Raw genomic sequence first — 17,534 nt, 5'->3', positions numbered from 1 at the left:
CCCAACAGCCACTGATATAGATTGTTCATTGAGAGAGACAGGAATAAATTCTAGTTGAGATCTCTGTAAAGTGATGTTAAAGCCAGGTATCCCCACTGGGATCTAACAGGGAACTCTGTTCTAAACAAACTTAAGATCATGGAGCTGAAGCTAGCTTGCAATGGGAGGATGAGAGAACTGAGACAAGAGCATGTGGGTCCAACTTGGTGTTTATTCCCGGTTTGCTAAACCATGGGGTTGTTACATCCGAACTGGCCCAATGAGAAGTATTAAGTGTTATGATACATTATGGAGAGAGAAGGGAAAGGTACAACTCAACACAGGGCTGCCCTCTCCTCCAGCATGTTTGTATTTATCAGAATGAGTACTTCTACCTCTAGTTCATCAGAAGTTCTCAGAAAATTGGCCCCAAGATGCCAATTTGCATGGACTAAAACTTAGCCACCATGTTGTTTGTTGCTTCGGGGCCTGTCCACAAAAAAACTTGTTTTAAGATAAGTTAGTGAGGATTTTAGAAGGCCCATGCCAAAGTCATGAAACAGAGAGCTGATTGCTAAGAGGCTGAACTCCAAATCAGGAAGTCCTAGAATGAATCTTGCATCTGCCATGGTGGCCAGACTGCCCTAGGTGGCCAGTCTCTCTTAACTTGTCAATAACAATACTGACCCTCCTTACGTTTTGCAAGGATTCCTATACAAAGAGATAAAGTATGTGAAGTGCTTTGAACACTTGAAAGTCATACAAATGCTATTTATTTATCATTAATTATTACTTCTGGAACAAGCAGATCTTGGTATAAACTGATCGCAGAAATGTCTGTGGCTTCATTGCTATAGAGCTTTCGGCAAATGTTAAAGACACAGCCGTTACCGTGCACTTTGACACCTGACACGTGTTTTCAGGTTCCGCCTTATTCCTGTGGTTTCTGTTTGGACTGTTTAAATTTTTATACTGTTTTAACTTGCCCTGGCAGATGCTGTTGTCATTAAGAATCTATACCATATCTGAAGTGTAACAACTTGAGATTCCTAATCTCAGGGTTGTCGGTTTAAGCTCCACGTTGGGCAAAAGATTTCTGCAAGGCAGGGGGTTGGACTAGATGACCCTCATGGTCCCTTCCAGCTCTACAATTATTTGATTCTAATCTATTATTCTAATTCAAATATTTTACGTAGCTGTGTTTTATTGGACCAAATTGCTCTTCTGAATATTGAACACTACATGTAATTTGTGAGCAGACCACATAGTGGGAATGTAAAGTGTCATGAACTAAGCATGGACGTAAACATTGACAGAGAATCTCCAAATTCTAAGGAAGCATTTTCATGAAAATAAACGCACGTGGGTTTAAACATCAGTAGCAATAACAACTATTCATAATGCAGAATCTTTGAATAACTTTATTTTAAAACAAGCCTCTGGTTTGATGGGAAATACAGCTACTGTACTGAACTACAGTGACGTTTAAACTTACAGCTTTCACATAAAAAGTTCCCTGATGGCTAGTAACACTGTATTAAAAAAAAAAAATTAACAATATGCAAATTTTAAAACTTACTGTATTTTTTATACTTCCTTTGGGAGAAAGATACTGGTTTTCAGTGAATGGGGAGAACTTAAAGAAAATATTACACACTCAAAAGCAGGACACATACAAAAAATCAGTACATTCTACTGTACCATATGTGCAGCAAATGTTTCTGAAAGGATTTTTTTTTAGCTTCAACTGCCTTTAGATGAAAAGCTATTTTATAATTTTATTATAACTGTTTTGAAATATAAAGTTTTGAAAACATTTTCCTGTAGTCAGAGTAAAATGCAAATGAATGTAAGAATGATCATCATCATGTCAAACAGATCTCTCATCTTTTTATCTTTAGTTTTGGTAACGTTTTGCTATGAATTTGTTGTACCACCAAATTGTTTTAAAAGGTATTTCCATTTATTGTCTATAAAGCATCTGTTTCACAACTTCTGTCCTTAAAAATGGACCTTCAACATATGCCTATTTAGCAGAACAGATTAAAAAACTATCAATCCAATTATTATTCTTTAGGGTGAAATAAACCTTAGTAGAGCTAAGGGAATCTGCCACTCATTAAAGCTGAAGTTGGAACATTTCCAGTATAAATTTAAGGAAAGAAGAACACGCAATGTTTGCCATGCTTTGGCATGGAATTTCTTTTAAAAAAAGATTCTGTCCTAAGTGAATTACTTTAAAATTCATTTGTTTTCCTCTCTAACTTGCTTACCCTGATGCAAGTTGCCTTAAAGAGTTTAGATAAATCTGACATACTGCTAAAGCAATTCTAATCCCTGTTCTTGAATGTGAAAATGAATTGACCCTCTATGTGAAGGAACTAATGTAACCAATCCATGCAAGTCCACAGGCTCGCTGTGAAATATTAGCAATGTGTACCTTTAGAAACAGCAACCCATTCCTTTAAAATCAACACTTCATAGTGATTGAATGAACATAGCAGCGAACAGCTGGCTCCAAAAGTTTATACAGAGTCCCCAAATGTAAGACTGGAACCTGCCAAGTATTTCCAAAAATTAATTTTTTTTATTACTCATATCCTGTACAGTAAAATAAGATTAGTTCATTTTTTCCAACACAAGACCAGTAACCTGCTACCAGAACCTAGTGATGACTTGGGGCCAGGGTGTGTGTGTTGCTTTTTTAAAAAAATGGATACATTTCAGTTGGCACTTACACAATTGATTAAAAAAATTTTTAACATGCTTAGCTTTTTGGAATACGAAATATTTGCAAGTATACTGATAGTGGTATTGATCATTTAGTTAAAACACCTACTTCATTTAACCAATCAGTTACGCATGTCAGCAGCCAAATAATGTGCATCACTTCCGGTACAGTCACAAGGCTGTTTTTCCTTGCCATCTTTGAAGTAATATTAATTTAAATTTAATAACGGTAGTGGTGGTGATGATAAAGAGAGATATGCAAGTCTGCCATTTTTTACTTATGCCCAAGCACAAATGGATAGACCAACACTTTGGAATACGAATGTCACACTTAACTTTGTAAATCCAACCACAATTTCCCTTACCACTCTTAAACATCATATACCTTAGAGTTTTCAAGGATCACTAGTGAACAGGTTCTTTTGCTACAAGAAGAAACAGGCTCATGATTTTGTAACATAGAAATTATGGACAGAACACCATGTCTTTAAATCAAAAATACATGTATATATGCACTTATTATCTACTTTCCATATAAATCTGTTCATTCAGGGTAACAAATTGGTATTAAAGACTGATCCATGTATAAAATACACTTTTTCTATGCCAATAAAGGAGAATGATTGATTATTGACTGATATAGGATCCAACTATTAAATACCAATGCCAATTAATAAAATTATAACATTGTATCGTTATTAGTAGTACTGCAATGATATAAGAGAGAGGGTGCAGTGCTCCCTAGATGAAATATTTGTTCGCAAGCAAGAATACTTACTGAATGGTGTCAACTAGGTGTGGTGGGAACAGTTCAATTCATTTAAACAAAGAACTTCCCCAACCATACAGAACAGCCTTCACCAGCTGGTGCCCTCTGGATGTTTTGGATTACAACTTGCATTAGTCCCAGACTGTGCTGGCTAGGGCTGATGGGAACTGTAGTACAAAATATGTGGAGGCCCTCAGTTTAGCAAAGGCTAATACAGAAAAGGGACGCGGGTGGCGCTGTGGGTAATACCTCAGCGCGTAGGACTTGCCGATCGTCAGGTCGGCGGTTCGAATCCCCGCGGCGGGGTGCGCTCCCGTTGCTCGGTCCCAGCGCCTGCCAACCTAGCAGTTCGAAAGCACCCCCGGGTGCAAGTAGATAAATAGGGACCGCTTACTAGCGGGAAGGTAAACGGCGTTTCCGTGTGCTGCGCTGGTTCGCCAGATGCAGCTTGTCACGCTGGCCACGTGACCCGGAAGTGTCTTCGGACAGCGCTGGCCCCCGGCCTCTTAAGTGAGATGGGCGCACAACCCTAGAGTCGGACACGACTGGCCCGTACGGGCAGGGGTACCTTTACCTTTACCTTAATACAGAAAAAGCAGGAAGAGATCAAATTTTGACAGCAGAAGGCATGTGTAAAAGAGGGATGGGGAACCCTCCCATGCATAGTGCCGATTTCATTCCACAGCAAATATCCCAAACGGTTTAGGCCTAGTCTTTTAGTAGCTCAGCCTGGCTAAGGAGAAAAGCATTCAGGCAGAGATGCTGTAGGGAGGTGTCAGGGAACAGCCATCGGAGCCAGAGGCGGAGGCAAGGCTCCAGAGCGATGCTGGAGAGGGGGCCCAGCAGGGGGAGAGGCAGCCCATCTGCTGGGGAAGGAAATCAGCGTAACACCAGGGGTGAAGGGGGGCAGATGGGGGAATCGGCGAAGGGGCTCCAGGACTCCTCGCCGGAGACCAGCGAGGAGAGCACGGGTCCTCCACTGCCCACACCCACCCTGCGCAGAAGACTTCCGCGCAGGGAGAGTAGGCGGAGACTTGGCGTCAAAGAACTTCTTTGCTGGAAGAAGTTCAAGAAACGCCCACTGACAGATTCTGCCAGCGACTGAAACAGCCACGAAGTGAAGGGCTGTCCAGACAGAAAGGGTTTAACCAGGTAACCTAGCCAGGAGTGGCGGCAACTTACGCACGAGCAACCCCTATAACCATTACAGGAGGCAAACACTTAAGGTGGGGAAAAGATTCTGAACACTTCCCAACATATTTCTCTTGTTGTTAAAGGCAGGCACAACACCATTTCTAATACTGTTTCATGAGGAACTAATATGGTTTGGCTCTTAGAGGAGCTTGATGGGTAAGTTAACTAAAATACATGTCCACAATTGAAAATCCACATGGATATTTCATGAAAGGGGCTATTGCTTCTTGCTCACAAATCTATTATATATTACAGTTCTCCCAATACAATGGTGTAGAAAGTGGAGTCCCTCAAGGATCAGTATTGCAACCTGTGCTTTTTAACTTGTTTATTAATGATCTAGAGTTAGGGCTGAGAAGTAAGAAGTTTGCCTATGATACCAAATTGCTTGGCATAGTTAAAACAAAAATTGATTGTGAAGAGCTCTGAAAGGATTTCTCAAAACTGAGTGAATGGGCAGCATTTTTAATGAAATAAGAAATAAGAAAATGGCAAAAGCAGTTCAAAGAAAGGAAATGTAATATGATACACACTGGGGCAAAACTATATAACTTTCACATATACCCCCATGGGGTCTGGGGCTAATGGTATATGACCTGGAACGAGACCTTGAGATTGTAATGTACAGCTTGATTAAGATGTCTACCCAGTATGTGGCAGCTGTGAAAAAGGTAAATTCAATGCTAAGGATCATTCAGAAAACGACTGAAAACATTATGATAATGCTGCTATAGAAATCTATGGTGCAACTGTACATGAAATATTGTGCACGGTTCTGGTTGCCTCACCTGAAAGAGAGATATTGTAAAGCTGGAAAAGGTTCAGAAAAGGGCAACCCAAATAATAAAGGGGATGTAGCAACTCCCCTATTAGGAAAGGCTACAAAGTTTGGTTGCTTTTTGGTTTAGAGGAGGAAAATACATGATGAAGGTGTAAAATTATGCATGGAGCAGAGAAGGTAAATACAGAATTTTTATCCCTCTCTCACAGTAGTAAAGCTCAGGGGCATTCAGTGAAGCTGCACGTTGGAAGATTCAGGACAGACAATAGAAAATACTTCTTCACATAGCATAAAATTAAGCTATGAAATTCAAGAGGCAGTGATGGCCACCAACTTGAATGGCTTTAAAAGAGGATTAGACAAGATCAGCAAAAACATCAGTGGGACACATTTCTAACTAAATAGATTTAGGATAAGGAAGCAACTCAAACTAAAAAAGGGAATGCAGTAGAATATGCTATCATTCAACCAATTAGTTTTATGAAAAACTGTGTGCCACTATGACTATACTGATTTATATTATACTACCACTATGAAATAAAAATGGTTTTAGGAATCTGGTGTGAGAGCAGCTTCACATTTAACATGGGGAGACATCTCAGGGAGACCAAAAAACATTTTTCCAACTGTGTAAACATAAAAGGTTAAAAGTTAAATGACTCCTGGATGGATAAGTCCAGTCAATGGCGACTATAGGGTGAGGCACTCATCTCGCTTCAGGCCAAGGGAGCTGGCGTTTGTCCACATACAGCTTTCCAGGTCATGTTGTCAGCATGACTAAACTGCTTCTGGCGCAACGGAACACCATGATGGAAACCAGAGCACATGGAAATGCCATTTACCTTTCCGCCACAGTGGTACCTATTTATCTACTCACACTGGTATGCTTTCAAACGGCTAGGTTGGCAGGAGCTGGGACAGATCAATGGGAGCTCAACCCGTCACATGGATTTGAACCGCTGACCTTCCAACTTGTACACCAGTACCAAAAACATATTTTGCAACACCAAGCATGTTTTACCTTACAAACTAAACATTAAAAACCTAACATATGGCATAATCCTAAGAGAATGATATGATCATTTGGCTATAACAACTGGAATATTTGGTTTTGTCAAAAATATTCAAAATATCAGACCTGGACATTCAGATTCCTTATTTCAAAGAATAATACTACACAATAACAATGCACAGTAAAGCCAGAAGCTGTAGTCTCAAAGGAAAAATTACTGTAACTCTATCTGCTATGTGAGACCAGGAGAAAATGCTCAAGGCTGCACAGAAAAACAAAAACCTGGAATCTGAGGATGAGGAAGTAGTCTCTCTTTTCTGGGCTTCAGTCCAGCAACAGCAAGCAGAAGATGACTACTCACTGAGCTAAAATTTGTGAATGAACCTAAGAAACATGCACTCTTAGCTTTCCAAACCTTAAGAAAAATAACATAAGACCAACTAAATTTGAACTGATGGTCCTTAATGATTTTGGAGGATTCCATAATTACTTTAAGTGTTTTGATATATTGTTTATCAATATTGAATTTGCAGTAGAAAATGGTGTATAAGTATTTATAAGTGTTATAAATGAATAATACATATAAACTTTTGGTAATTTCTTTATGTAAGGTATACTACCAAACAATTCCTCAGATCAGTGAGAGAGCCTGGAATGGAATGAAAAAATGTATTTGATTAATTATATGATATTGAATAGCAATGGAGTCTTTAATGTGACATAGGTATGCAGTAGCATCTTGAAAGACCAAATGCTTCTGCCCTGGAATGGTTAATCCAGCATTCCTCAGCATGTGGAACTGAAGCTGAATAATCTGATATGTAACAAGGTGTGGAGATCACTTCTCAACTGCAGTTGGCATCACTGTGATGAACCTAGGCTGCATCTTTTAAAAGTTTAGTCAAAAGATGTTCTATTTTGGAAGGACTCAATCTTCATTTTAAGAGAGCCAAAAACCTATTAAGCATCCTGGACATGTCTCTTCCCTGTGAGAATTGAGAGTGTTTCCTTGGAGAAACAAAAAATAATCCAATTTTTTACTCAGATGTTCCCTTGCCATTATGTATTGGTAAGTGTAATATACTGTATTTTTTCGTGTATAAGACCCCCCATGTATAAGACGACTCCTATTTTTTGAGCCCACGATTAATAAATAAATATTTTAAACATTCCATGTATAAGACGGCCTCCAATTTTAACCTTAAAAAATTTGGGGGGAAATATAGTCTTATACATGGAAAAATGCAATATCTTGAAAATTAGTTCTCTCTGGGAAGACAATTCTCATAGCGGTACTTTACTTCTCTTAAGCAGCAGCACTCAAATGGGGGAGCAACTCTCTTGCCTTCAAAATACGAACTCAGTATTTGAAAATTCAAATATATAAAATGTGGAATTAGTAAGGCAAGTGTTATCATTCTGACAATGAAGTCATATCTGTAAACATTATTTATTGTTCTGAGATATTCAGTATATCTTAGCACTGAAAGCTATAGTAGCAAGTAGTACACTTTACAGAACTATTTTTTTCTATGCTGATTTTAAAAACAAGTTAATATTGATCCTTTCTAATGACGCTATTTCATCTAGGCAATGAAGTATGTTATCCAAGTTTTTCAAATACAGTTTGAAAAGCGCAAATATTACAGTAATACCATATATTGGATGTATATCGCTTGGAATTATTTTTAAACAAGAAAAATGAAAGCTATTTTGCAGATTTATGTCAGAAATAAAGTTGAGATTTTCACTGCTAATTCAAAACATACTACCTAGGGGATTCCATAACAGTTCATAAAGTGTCTTTGTTTTTAAAAACTATGACCTGTTGTGTATATAGAACATATGTATCATCAGATGTGTGCACTTTAGGCAACTCTGGAATGCGAAATCTCAAAATCCAAATAAAGCAGGTGCTATAATTTTTTGGGAGGAAAAAAAGAGTGGAAGTTTAATGACATTACCAGGTTATTCTACCAGACTAGTTCCCACTCATTTCATGACTTCAATGAAGCTCTCAGTCCGCATGCTGATTTCGATTTAGTTCAAGTGCTATTTGATGTATTTCATCTGGTGTTTTATTCACTTCATACTGCACTTCATTTAACAATGTGGCTGCAGTATTCATTTGTTTCTACTTCATTATCCTCAAATTAATATATTTTGGTCTTAGTTTACATTCTTAGTACAATTTAATGTCTGTATGTGTGTTTGTGCGCATGCACACACACATTTGTACAGGCATATATTAAAAGGCAATGATTTAATCCAGTTTAATCACTGCACTAGCTACAAACGTCAGGTTAAACCTTTTTTATATTAATTTCTCCCTCTGCTTAACTAATGCATCTGTTACAGCTTGGGAATGTTTTTCTCCATTGCACTATTCTTACTAACTTTAAAATACCAGTAACCAATATGAATTAATCATTAATATACAGATATTATTGATTTATAAAAACAGATTTCTATGTGACTTTTCATGTGCATACCAAAGCAGTGTACAACATGACTAAAACACTTATATTAAAACAATCAAAATAGAAGTAAGAAATTACTTAGCACAGTAAAGATTGGCAAAACAAGCCAGCAATCTATAAACACCTGGGCAAAAAAAGATGTTACATGCACACACAGATCCATGTATGTGCAGTGATCTGAAATCCACTGGAAAGTAGTTTTTGTATTCATACACATCACAAGAAAGATAAATACTATTTTCAGCTTTGACATAATTTCAAAAACTTGAATGCCTGAAGCATTTCCTTTACTAAGAAAAGAAAAGTAGCTGGATAGAAAGCAATCACTTTGAATTAATTAATTGTTTCCAATGAAACAGATGAGCAAGAAAATTAAATAGGCAGTATTTGTTCAAGTGTAAACTGCTACTATTTGTTCAAGTTCAAATGTGGTTATTGGTCATTATACAGAAATAGCCCACTGAATATCTAATATTGTAACAGAACTTACAGCAGAATTTGTCCACAGACCTGAATGGACAAAGGTTTTACTCAATAAAACAAGAAGAACTATCCAATGAAGCAAAATATGACAAGACTCTTACAAAATATGAAGAAAATGAGGTTGTGGTCAATGAGTACATTGCAAGATTTTTGTGACAGTTATGAAAATATGGCAAAGTACTACTAATATCTGGATTAAAATATCATTCACAGATGCCGTGAGTAAGGAACACACACATCTCTCTAGATTACTTTAGATATTGCTGCAGCTGGCATCAGCCCTCAGGGCTAAGGGATACTCTGTTGAATGAGAAGAGACATCTTCAACACATTTTTCTTGGTGTCAACCTATAAGTTATGGTATTCATTTCAGAACGAATGAAAACAAGTCTATAGCAATATCCATGCATTAGTAGCAAACATTTTGGTCTAAAATTCTAACAAGAAAAAGAACACTTTTGGTAATGGCAGTCTAAGTAGTATGGTCAGAGACAGCAATATTTAAAACATATTAATGCAGAAAATTAATAAACAGAAAATTGTATATGTATATATGTCCATGTATCTGTATCTAGAGAAAGGGAGAGGTGTATAATATAATGCAGTACAGTACAGTACAGTAAAGATAAAAATGTACCCATGATGCACCCACATGTAGAGTGCTTGTGAATATAAAGCATTTAATACTCACCAGTAGTTAGGAAGCTTAAGCATTTTGCCATAAACAGCAGTACTGAATGGAGAAACAACTGAAACTGGTGAGTTGTAAGATCCATTAATATCCAGTGATGACAGCCCTGCCTGAAAACCAAATATCTGAAACAAACCAAAACATCAAGCTGTACAGTAACAAAAAATATTAGTACAAATTATTTTACTTTAATATAAACCAATGTCAATTTTAAGCCAATTTTTTTTTATCCCCAAGAAAAATGTAAGATAGAAAATCATGTTTCTATAAAAACACACACAATTTATATCACAGGAAGAGTATGTCCTACTGACTTAAAACAACTGACTAAACATTAACAAATCTAAACCACAATGAGTATTATAATTACATGATATTATCATGATGTCAGTATAACAGCGCAATCTTAACAACCCACATTGATGGCTTGTGGGGGGCAGCAGTATAAGCCTCTGCTGGTAGAAAGGAGTGCCATGGCAGTTTTCCACCATAGTGGAGGCGCCAGGTTTGTCCTAGCAGACAGAGGGCTACTGCCAATACAGTGGTACCTCGGGTTACAAACACCTCAGCTTACAAACACTTCGGGTTACAGACTCCGCCAACCCAGAAGTAGTACCTCGGGTTAAGAACAGTTTCAGGTTAAGAACAGACCTCCGGAATGAATTAAGGTCAGAAGCAGAGGTACCACTGTAGTAGATGCAAAACAGAGGGCTTCTGTCTGGGATGATTATGATCATCATCATCATAATCATCATTAAAAATTTCTATACCACCCTTCATTAGAAGATCACAGGGCAGTTTGCAATATAAAAACACAAAAGTACATACCGTAGTAACAAAACAAAAATAACCCCCTCCCCCACATAGATTGTTTAATTAGCCAAAGGCCTGGGAGAAGAGGAATGTTTTTGCATGGTGCCTAAAGATATGCAATGAAGGCACCAGGTAAGTCTCCCTGGGGAAAGCATTCCACAAACAGAGCCACTGCGGAAAAGGCTTTTTAGTGTGTTACTTCCCTCCAGACCTCTCGTGGAAGGGGCACACAAAGAAGGGCCTCCCAAGATCAGGTCTCGGATGCCAGAGCCTTTGAATTTACTGTATCCAAAGCCCTGCTGTTAACCCGAGAGGCGTGATCCTTGAGTCCTCAGTTGCACAAGCTTGGAAATGGTACAGTGAACAGTGAACAGAAAACAGTGAACAGTGAACAGAAAACCAGAACCACCCGTCCATCAGGACTCGGAATGTGGTGGATGATCTGCCACTCCTTTCCACTCTGCTGCTTCCCTGCCATAATTAGGATCACTCTGTAATAATGTTTCTGAGAAGTCTTAGCAATTTTCAATGAACTAAAAAAAAAGTAATGAAAATGTTTTACCTTAAGATAGCAGTGTGAGTAACAATAGTGAAGTAAGTTATCAGATGGCTGGCTAAGGCTGCTGACGGTCTGCACAAGCTGCTCAGCATACATTGGCATGGAGTGTTCCAGGGCCATTTTGTCCACCAGTATTTGGATACAAGGCAGAGGACGCAAAGGCTGAAGATTTGTAGTATTTAAGAGGCTGCTTGAACTCTTCAGGGACTATAGTAGAGGAAAAATACAAGCCAAATTAATGTAACACCCCATAAATTTAAAAATACAGCCCAACATTTCCAAATCTAACTTTTAAAAAGGTTTCATTCTAGATGTTTGCACAGTCTGGTTTTTTTTAATCAGTCTATCATGTATGCAAATATATGCACACTAAATTAACCTATATGAAATAAGCATATGTAACTGACTAGGTGCATACGTTTTAATTCCAAATATAGTTCATGACAGACTACATTATAGTACCTTTTGACCCATGATAACAGGCAACAAGTGGCCCAGCAAGTTGAATTCAGCCATAAGGATTGTCACAGTGCATTTCAGAATTGTGAAGTTTGTGATCCGAGTTGGAATATATTCTTCCAAAGCTGCTACTTCTTCTGGGCTTGGCATAGCTTTAGTTCCATCTACAGAATCTGTAATAAATTATAATTACTCAAATTTAACATAATTATCAATGGGAATGTACATAGTCTTCCATAAGTACTACTATAACTATTATTAATTTTTTGATCACTCCGTGCTTCTCTAAATATGAAAAGGGCAAAAAGATTTCCATTGTTGCATTTCTCACAAGGAATATCAAACTGGCTCTCTTTATATATTTGCCTTTAAACTGTCACCACAGTTCATTTTAACTGCCATCAAGTCAGCTGTATGAGGGAAGAACTGTGCGGCAGGAGCTCTCCTGTCCTTCTGGCCTGGACATTGTCACCTGCTCTGTTCCTAAATCTGATCTGGAAGAAGAATGGGCAGGACAGACAGAATTGCCACTGACATTGGTGAGGAGTTGCTGCTCTTCTAGACAGCCAGACTCCACATGGACAGAACTCCATAACTGTGTTATAAGAACTATAACTTGGAAGAACTTCTGCTTGAGCTTGCTTTTCCCTTCTACCACCATTTTTCCTCATGTGCCACATCCTTTTAGACTGTGAGCCTGAGGGTGGGGACTGTCATAGTTCTGGGTTAGATAAAGATAGGTAGCCATGTTGGTCTGCCTTATTCGAAACAAAATTCCTTCCAGTAGCACCTTAGAGATCAACTAAGTTTGTTATTGGTATGAACTTTCGTGTGCATGCACACTTCTTCAGATGTTCTGAGTTGTTGTTGTTGTTTGCTTTTTGGTTATCCCCTGTGTGACAGCTCTTAGATTGACTGCAAGCTCTTGGGGAAAGGACCTCTTATTCGTTGTAAAGTGTGATAGCACTAGCTAAATAAGTAAATAAGATAGTCCTATGTTAGAGATTGCTTGTTCTCCAGTTTCCTAAAAAAGTACAACTGGTCTCATCTGAAGTGCAGATCATGAATGGCATCATGGGGGTCACCCGATTGGGCTCTGACTCCACCATGATCATGAGGCAGGAACAAAGATTCTTTGAGAAAGTTTTGCAGACTTGCCAAGCCCAAACAGCCCATGGAGACAGCATAATTAAGGAAATAACAGAAGTCCACTTTCCCCAAATATAGTAACAACCAATGGAACTAGGAAAACTAACAGAACTAACAGAGGGGTGGGGTGGGTGGAAAAGGAAAAGTTTTTATGTAAAGTATTTTTTAGTAGGGATAACAAACGAGGGAGGGAGGGAAGGCAAACAGGAACAGATAAAGAAAAGATTCAAGAAACTAGCCTGAGAAAGTGGGGGAAATGGGAGCTAAAGGTGACATGACTGCTTCAATCAGGCAGGAGCAAAAATCTGATTGGGAGCCACCCACTTTCCCAAGAAGTCTTTGCTCTTGATCAGAGTGGAGTCAGAGCCCAATCTGGTGACCCCATGCCAAGTTTCCCTCTCAAAAAGTGCTGCAAATGGCTACTTTAATCGAACACTGCATTGGTCAGATCAGCAGTGCCACAAACAGATTCTGTTTGGGCTCTTACCACAGACAACAATGAAAAAATTCAAATAAACCACTACCAATCTTTCCTTTTTTTCGCACACACATTATTTGCAGTTAACATTTTTCCACTGAAGCTCTCCTACTTTATTTGTAAAAAAGAATAAAGAATATAGAATTAAATCACGACATACCTTGCTTAGACTTGCTATATGGTTCATATTCATGTTCCAGAGCACAAACAATCATTTTCATAATCCTGTGCACTGCACTGCTATCAAGCCGAAGACTGAGAGGGCCCACAATAAGGGTTTTTGTAGACATCTCCTGAACATGGCCAAAGTCTTCACTCTTTACTGAAGTCACATCTGGCTGGTTTCCAGACACTAAAACTACAATATATATATATTTACAGATAGTTAATACGCGCATTAGGACCAGCGTTTGAAACTCCCATTGTTCTAGGCGTGTTTTGCTACATGGAATTTCATTAACACAAGCAGTTTCTGAGGTCTGGCCTCAGTACTGCGCCTAACATTTCAGATAAAAACTGCAGTGGAAGTAAAGGAGGACCTTCTTCTGCTTCCCCACTTCTAGACACTCTCTAAGAATATTAGGGGGTGGGCAGGGGAAGCATGGCTTTGCTTTTTGCAGACTTCAGATGAGAACTAGACCATGTGAAAAATGAATATAAGATTTTAGCAGCAGTTCATTCATTTTCAGCTTTGTATTATTGTTATTTTTAAAAAGTGTGCCTAGACATTCTGTTGTTGCACCCATGATATAGGTTTAAGCTCCTAGCTTTCATATCTCAGTTTCTAACACTGATTGGGACAATGGTAGAGACATTAAAAACTACCTATGAAAAACAATTTCTTGCAATTATCAGTGGTTAGCTATAAACACTCACACAATAGCCTTAACTGCACTTTGTTTCTTCAGGATAAACTAATACAAGCAAGATCACCAATGCATTTTCACAGGGAGGCCCACTTTTCCTTCTTCATGTCCATGACAAGAAGGAAAGATGAAGTAGGAGGTGAATAGCAATATTGAGCTGAAAAACTGGAGGCTTAAAGCTCAAATCACATGGTCTCAACAACTGTACTACACTATATACTCAAAATTGGAGACAGGGTTTTAAACCACCCATATCCATAGTGCACATGCTTTTTGCCAACTGCAACTCAGCTGTGTTTTTAAATAACCACTTAATGGGATGAGAAAGCTGCTTTGATTTCAAGTTCATTAGAACTTTGGTCACAGTCAAGATTAACCACAATTTACAACATGTTTAAGTCAGGGTTGGGAAACCTCAGGCTTGGGAGTCAAATGTGGATCCTCCAGGCCTCTCCCTCTAACTCTTGAGGCTGTCTCCAGGCTCTGCTCAGAACCCTCCTTAGTGCTTCTGCCTGGCCGGAATGTGCTCTCAAGCTGTGAAAATGCCTCTTGTTTGCTTCGTTGGAAGACAAAGAAATGGGGGGGCGCAGAAATCTCTAACTTCTGCATGGATGGAATGTATCCTACAGTACAAAGTTAGAAGACACATCTGTTGCTCTGCCCCTGGAAGGACTTGCTCTGCACACCAGTGGCATGCAACCCCTGGAAGAAATGCAGCCCCTGGGCTAGGAAAAGTTTCCCACCACTGTATGTTCCCACCCTATTTATGTTACTCAGATATAGGGCAATGCTGTACTTAATTGAAAGCAGGGCCATGCCTTTAGTACTGCCCCAAACATATCAAGTCTCCTCCTTCAGCTTCACGTTGAACACAGTTGTCTACAAAGAAGACCCAACATGCAAACCCCTGTTCATGTGCAGGGACTCCACAGAACTAGAACACCCATAAGCATGAGTGCTCTGATCACGCAGAGCCTTGCACACTGAGGTGGACTAAGAGCATAGTTCAGATAGGGCTCTAAATTGTGGTTAACCTAAAACAGAAATGGGAGCTTCCAGTCTCCTCCTCAAAGAGGAAAGTGGAAAGCAAGTAAGGAAGCCCAAGGCTTGTTCATGTCCTTCACTTTGAAGGACCTTGACTTTGGAGAGATTATTAGACTCCTGCCCTTTATATAAAGCAGATCATACTGATCTGCCCTAATATCTATTATTTACTGCTGCTTACACATGCATAGGATGCCACTGTAAGTAATATTGTAACCCGTGCTTTTTTTTCAGGGGGTACTCAATGGTATGCAGTACTCGCACCTCTTTTTTGTTGTTAAAAAGTGTGGCACTCACTGTAACAACTTCACGGTGAGTACCGACATCTATTTTTCTAGAAAAAAAGCACTGATTGTAACTATAATATAAACACACAGAAGGGAAACTTTCGTCTTTCTCTAATGTAATCTCCCCAAATGAACCAACCCACACTCTGTGATCATCACCTGAGGCCTTTCTTCGTGTTCCTCCTCCACAAAAGGTCTGAAGGATGACAACACAAAAATGGGTCTTCCCTGTGGTGGCTCCCCGTTTATGGAATGCTCTCCTCAGAGAGTTACTGGTTTGTTTTTATTTGTTTTTGTTAGGTATTTTGTGTTCCCATTCTGCATTTTAACGTTGTAAACTACCCTATCATCTTAAATGGACAGTATACAAATTTAATTGCACATCACCATAATCATCACAGTTTATTCCTTTGCAAACTGGATTATTTCCTTTAAGCCAGCATAAAGCTTGCAAAGCTGCTTTGAAATACGTTTGCTGAACAGCAAGGTGTAGCACAGGGGTTAAGAGAATCAGCAAGGATCTTCTTCTGCCCACCTCCAGATTTGCCTTCACAACAACCCTGCTGAACAGCAATTTGAACCCAGATTTTCTCAAGCTAAATCATTGTACGATAACAAAGCACATGGGCAAAGCAGTCATATCAAATTGCACATTGCTGTATTTCTTAGGGCAAAGTCAGAAAAAGGGTATATAAGCAAACAAGCATGCTAGAATTCAAAATTTTCAGCAAGTCTATCCAGTTTTTTAATTAGGTCAAAAAGGTAAATCTGAGGACAGTCGGTCAAGGACTGTCAGGTGCCTCTGAAGAAGCCTTTGTTTCTGTTATTCAAAAAGTAAGCAAACAAAGCAATGAAGTACCTTTGCCACTGGTGCTTTCCATTGTGTACAGATAATCCATGTAGAAAGCCCCAAACCTCTGCATTCCAGCTATCTCTGTGTACATCTCCTACCAACAAAGCAAAGTACATACAACTAATGTTCTCTTAAGAAAGAATCTTGAGATTACAACCCAATGGTATCAGGGCTATAGTCAAGTACTAGAGATATATACTTGTTTGGGTTTGTGCATGAATACATGGTAAACCTTATCAAAACAAAGGACAGAGGTTAGCCAAAGAATTCATCCTTCAGATAGCTAATGCAACATCTAGACTAGACCACACAAAAGGACATCTATAACTCTTCTGGATGTTTTGTCCACTTTTCCAAAGCAGCTAGTTAATTAGTATCTTTAGCGGAGTCAATTATTTCAGCTTGACCTCTCACTCACTAGTAAACCAGCTGACTAGGGCAAACTTCATATCTAACATTTGCTACTTCCGAAACATTTTAGGACATCTAGCTAGAGAACAATCAGATTTATTTGGACTCGGTAGGTATTTGTTTGCTCTTGTCTCCATAGGAAGCAGTGAGTTGTAAGTAACATTCTAATCACATCATTAGACATGAAGGTTGACATTTAAGTAAATGGAATCTATTATTACTACCAATAAAAGGAGAATTTGCAGCTTTAACAAAATGAGTTTATTGGGCAGTAATGAGATACATGGAATTCTCAGTGTTTCTCTGTTCTCCTGCTCTATGAAGGATGAGGAAACTAAAAAGAAGTATATAATATAAACACATTAAAAAAAACAGAGTGATGGCCCACAAGGATGTGTATTGGGACCAGTGCTTTTTAACTTGCTCAGAAATGGTTTGGATTTAAGAATGAGCAGTGAGTTGAGGCCAGATTAATGAATAATACCAATTTATCCCA

General features: G+C 38.7%; 1 protein-coding gene across 7 annotated transcripts in view; it reads right to left on the bottom strand.

Moving 5' to 3' along the window:
* Window positions 1–17,534, bottom strand: part of VPS13B (vacuolar protein sorting 13 homolog B) — a 358,520-nt gene that overhangs the window by 292,634 nt on the left and 48,352 nt on the right. For all 7 annotated transcript variants that reach the window (XR_014550190.1, XR_014550191.1, XM_083622696.1 and 4 more), the window contains exons 12-16: window positions 16,634–16,721; window positions 13,738–13,935; window positions 11,954–12,123; window positions 11,495–11,689; window positions 10,120–10,244 (exon numbers count right to left, since the gene is read on the bottom strand). Coding sequence is in view for 5 of the 7 variants with exons in the window: in XM_083622696.1 (XP_083478822.1) it covers window positions 10,120–10,244; window positions 11,495–11,689; window positions 11,954–12,123; window positions 13,738–13,935; window positions 16,634–16,721 (776 nt within the window). In the remaining 2 variants the exon portion in view is untranslated. The remainder of the gene's footprint in view (window positions 1–10,119; window positions 10,245–11,494; window positions 11,690–11,953; window positions 12,124–13,737; window positions 13,936–16,633; window positions 16,722–17,534) is intronic.

The sequence above is a fragment of the Podarcis filfolensis genome (genome assembly GCF_964270895.1).
Source record: "Podarcis filfolensis genome assembly, chromosome: 7".
NCBI lineage: Eukaryota > Metazoa > Chordata > Lepidosauria > Squamata > Lacertidae > Podarcis > Podarcis filfolensis.
Note: the sequence above shows the minus strand (reverse complement) of the source record. Positions and strands in the feature narration are given on the sequence as shown.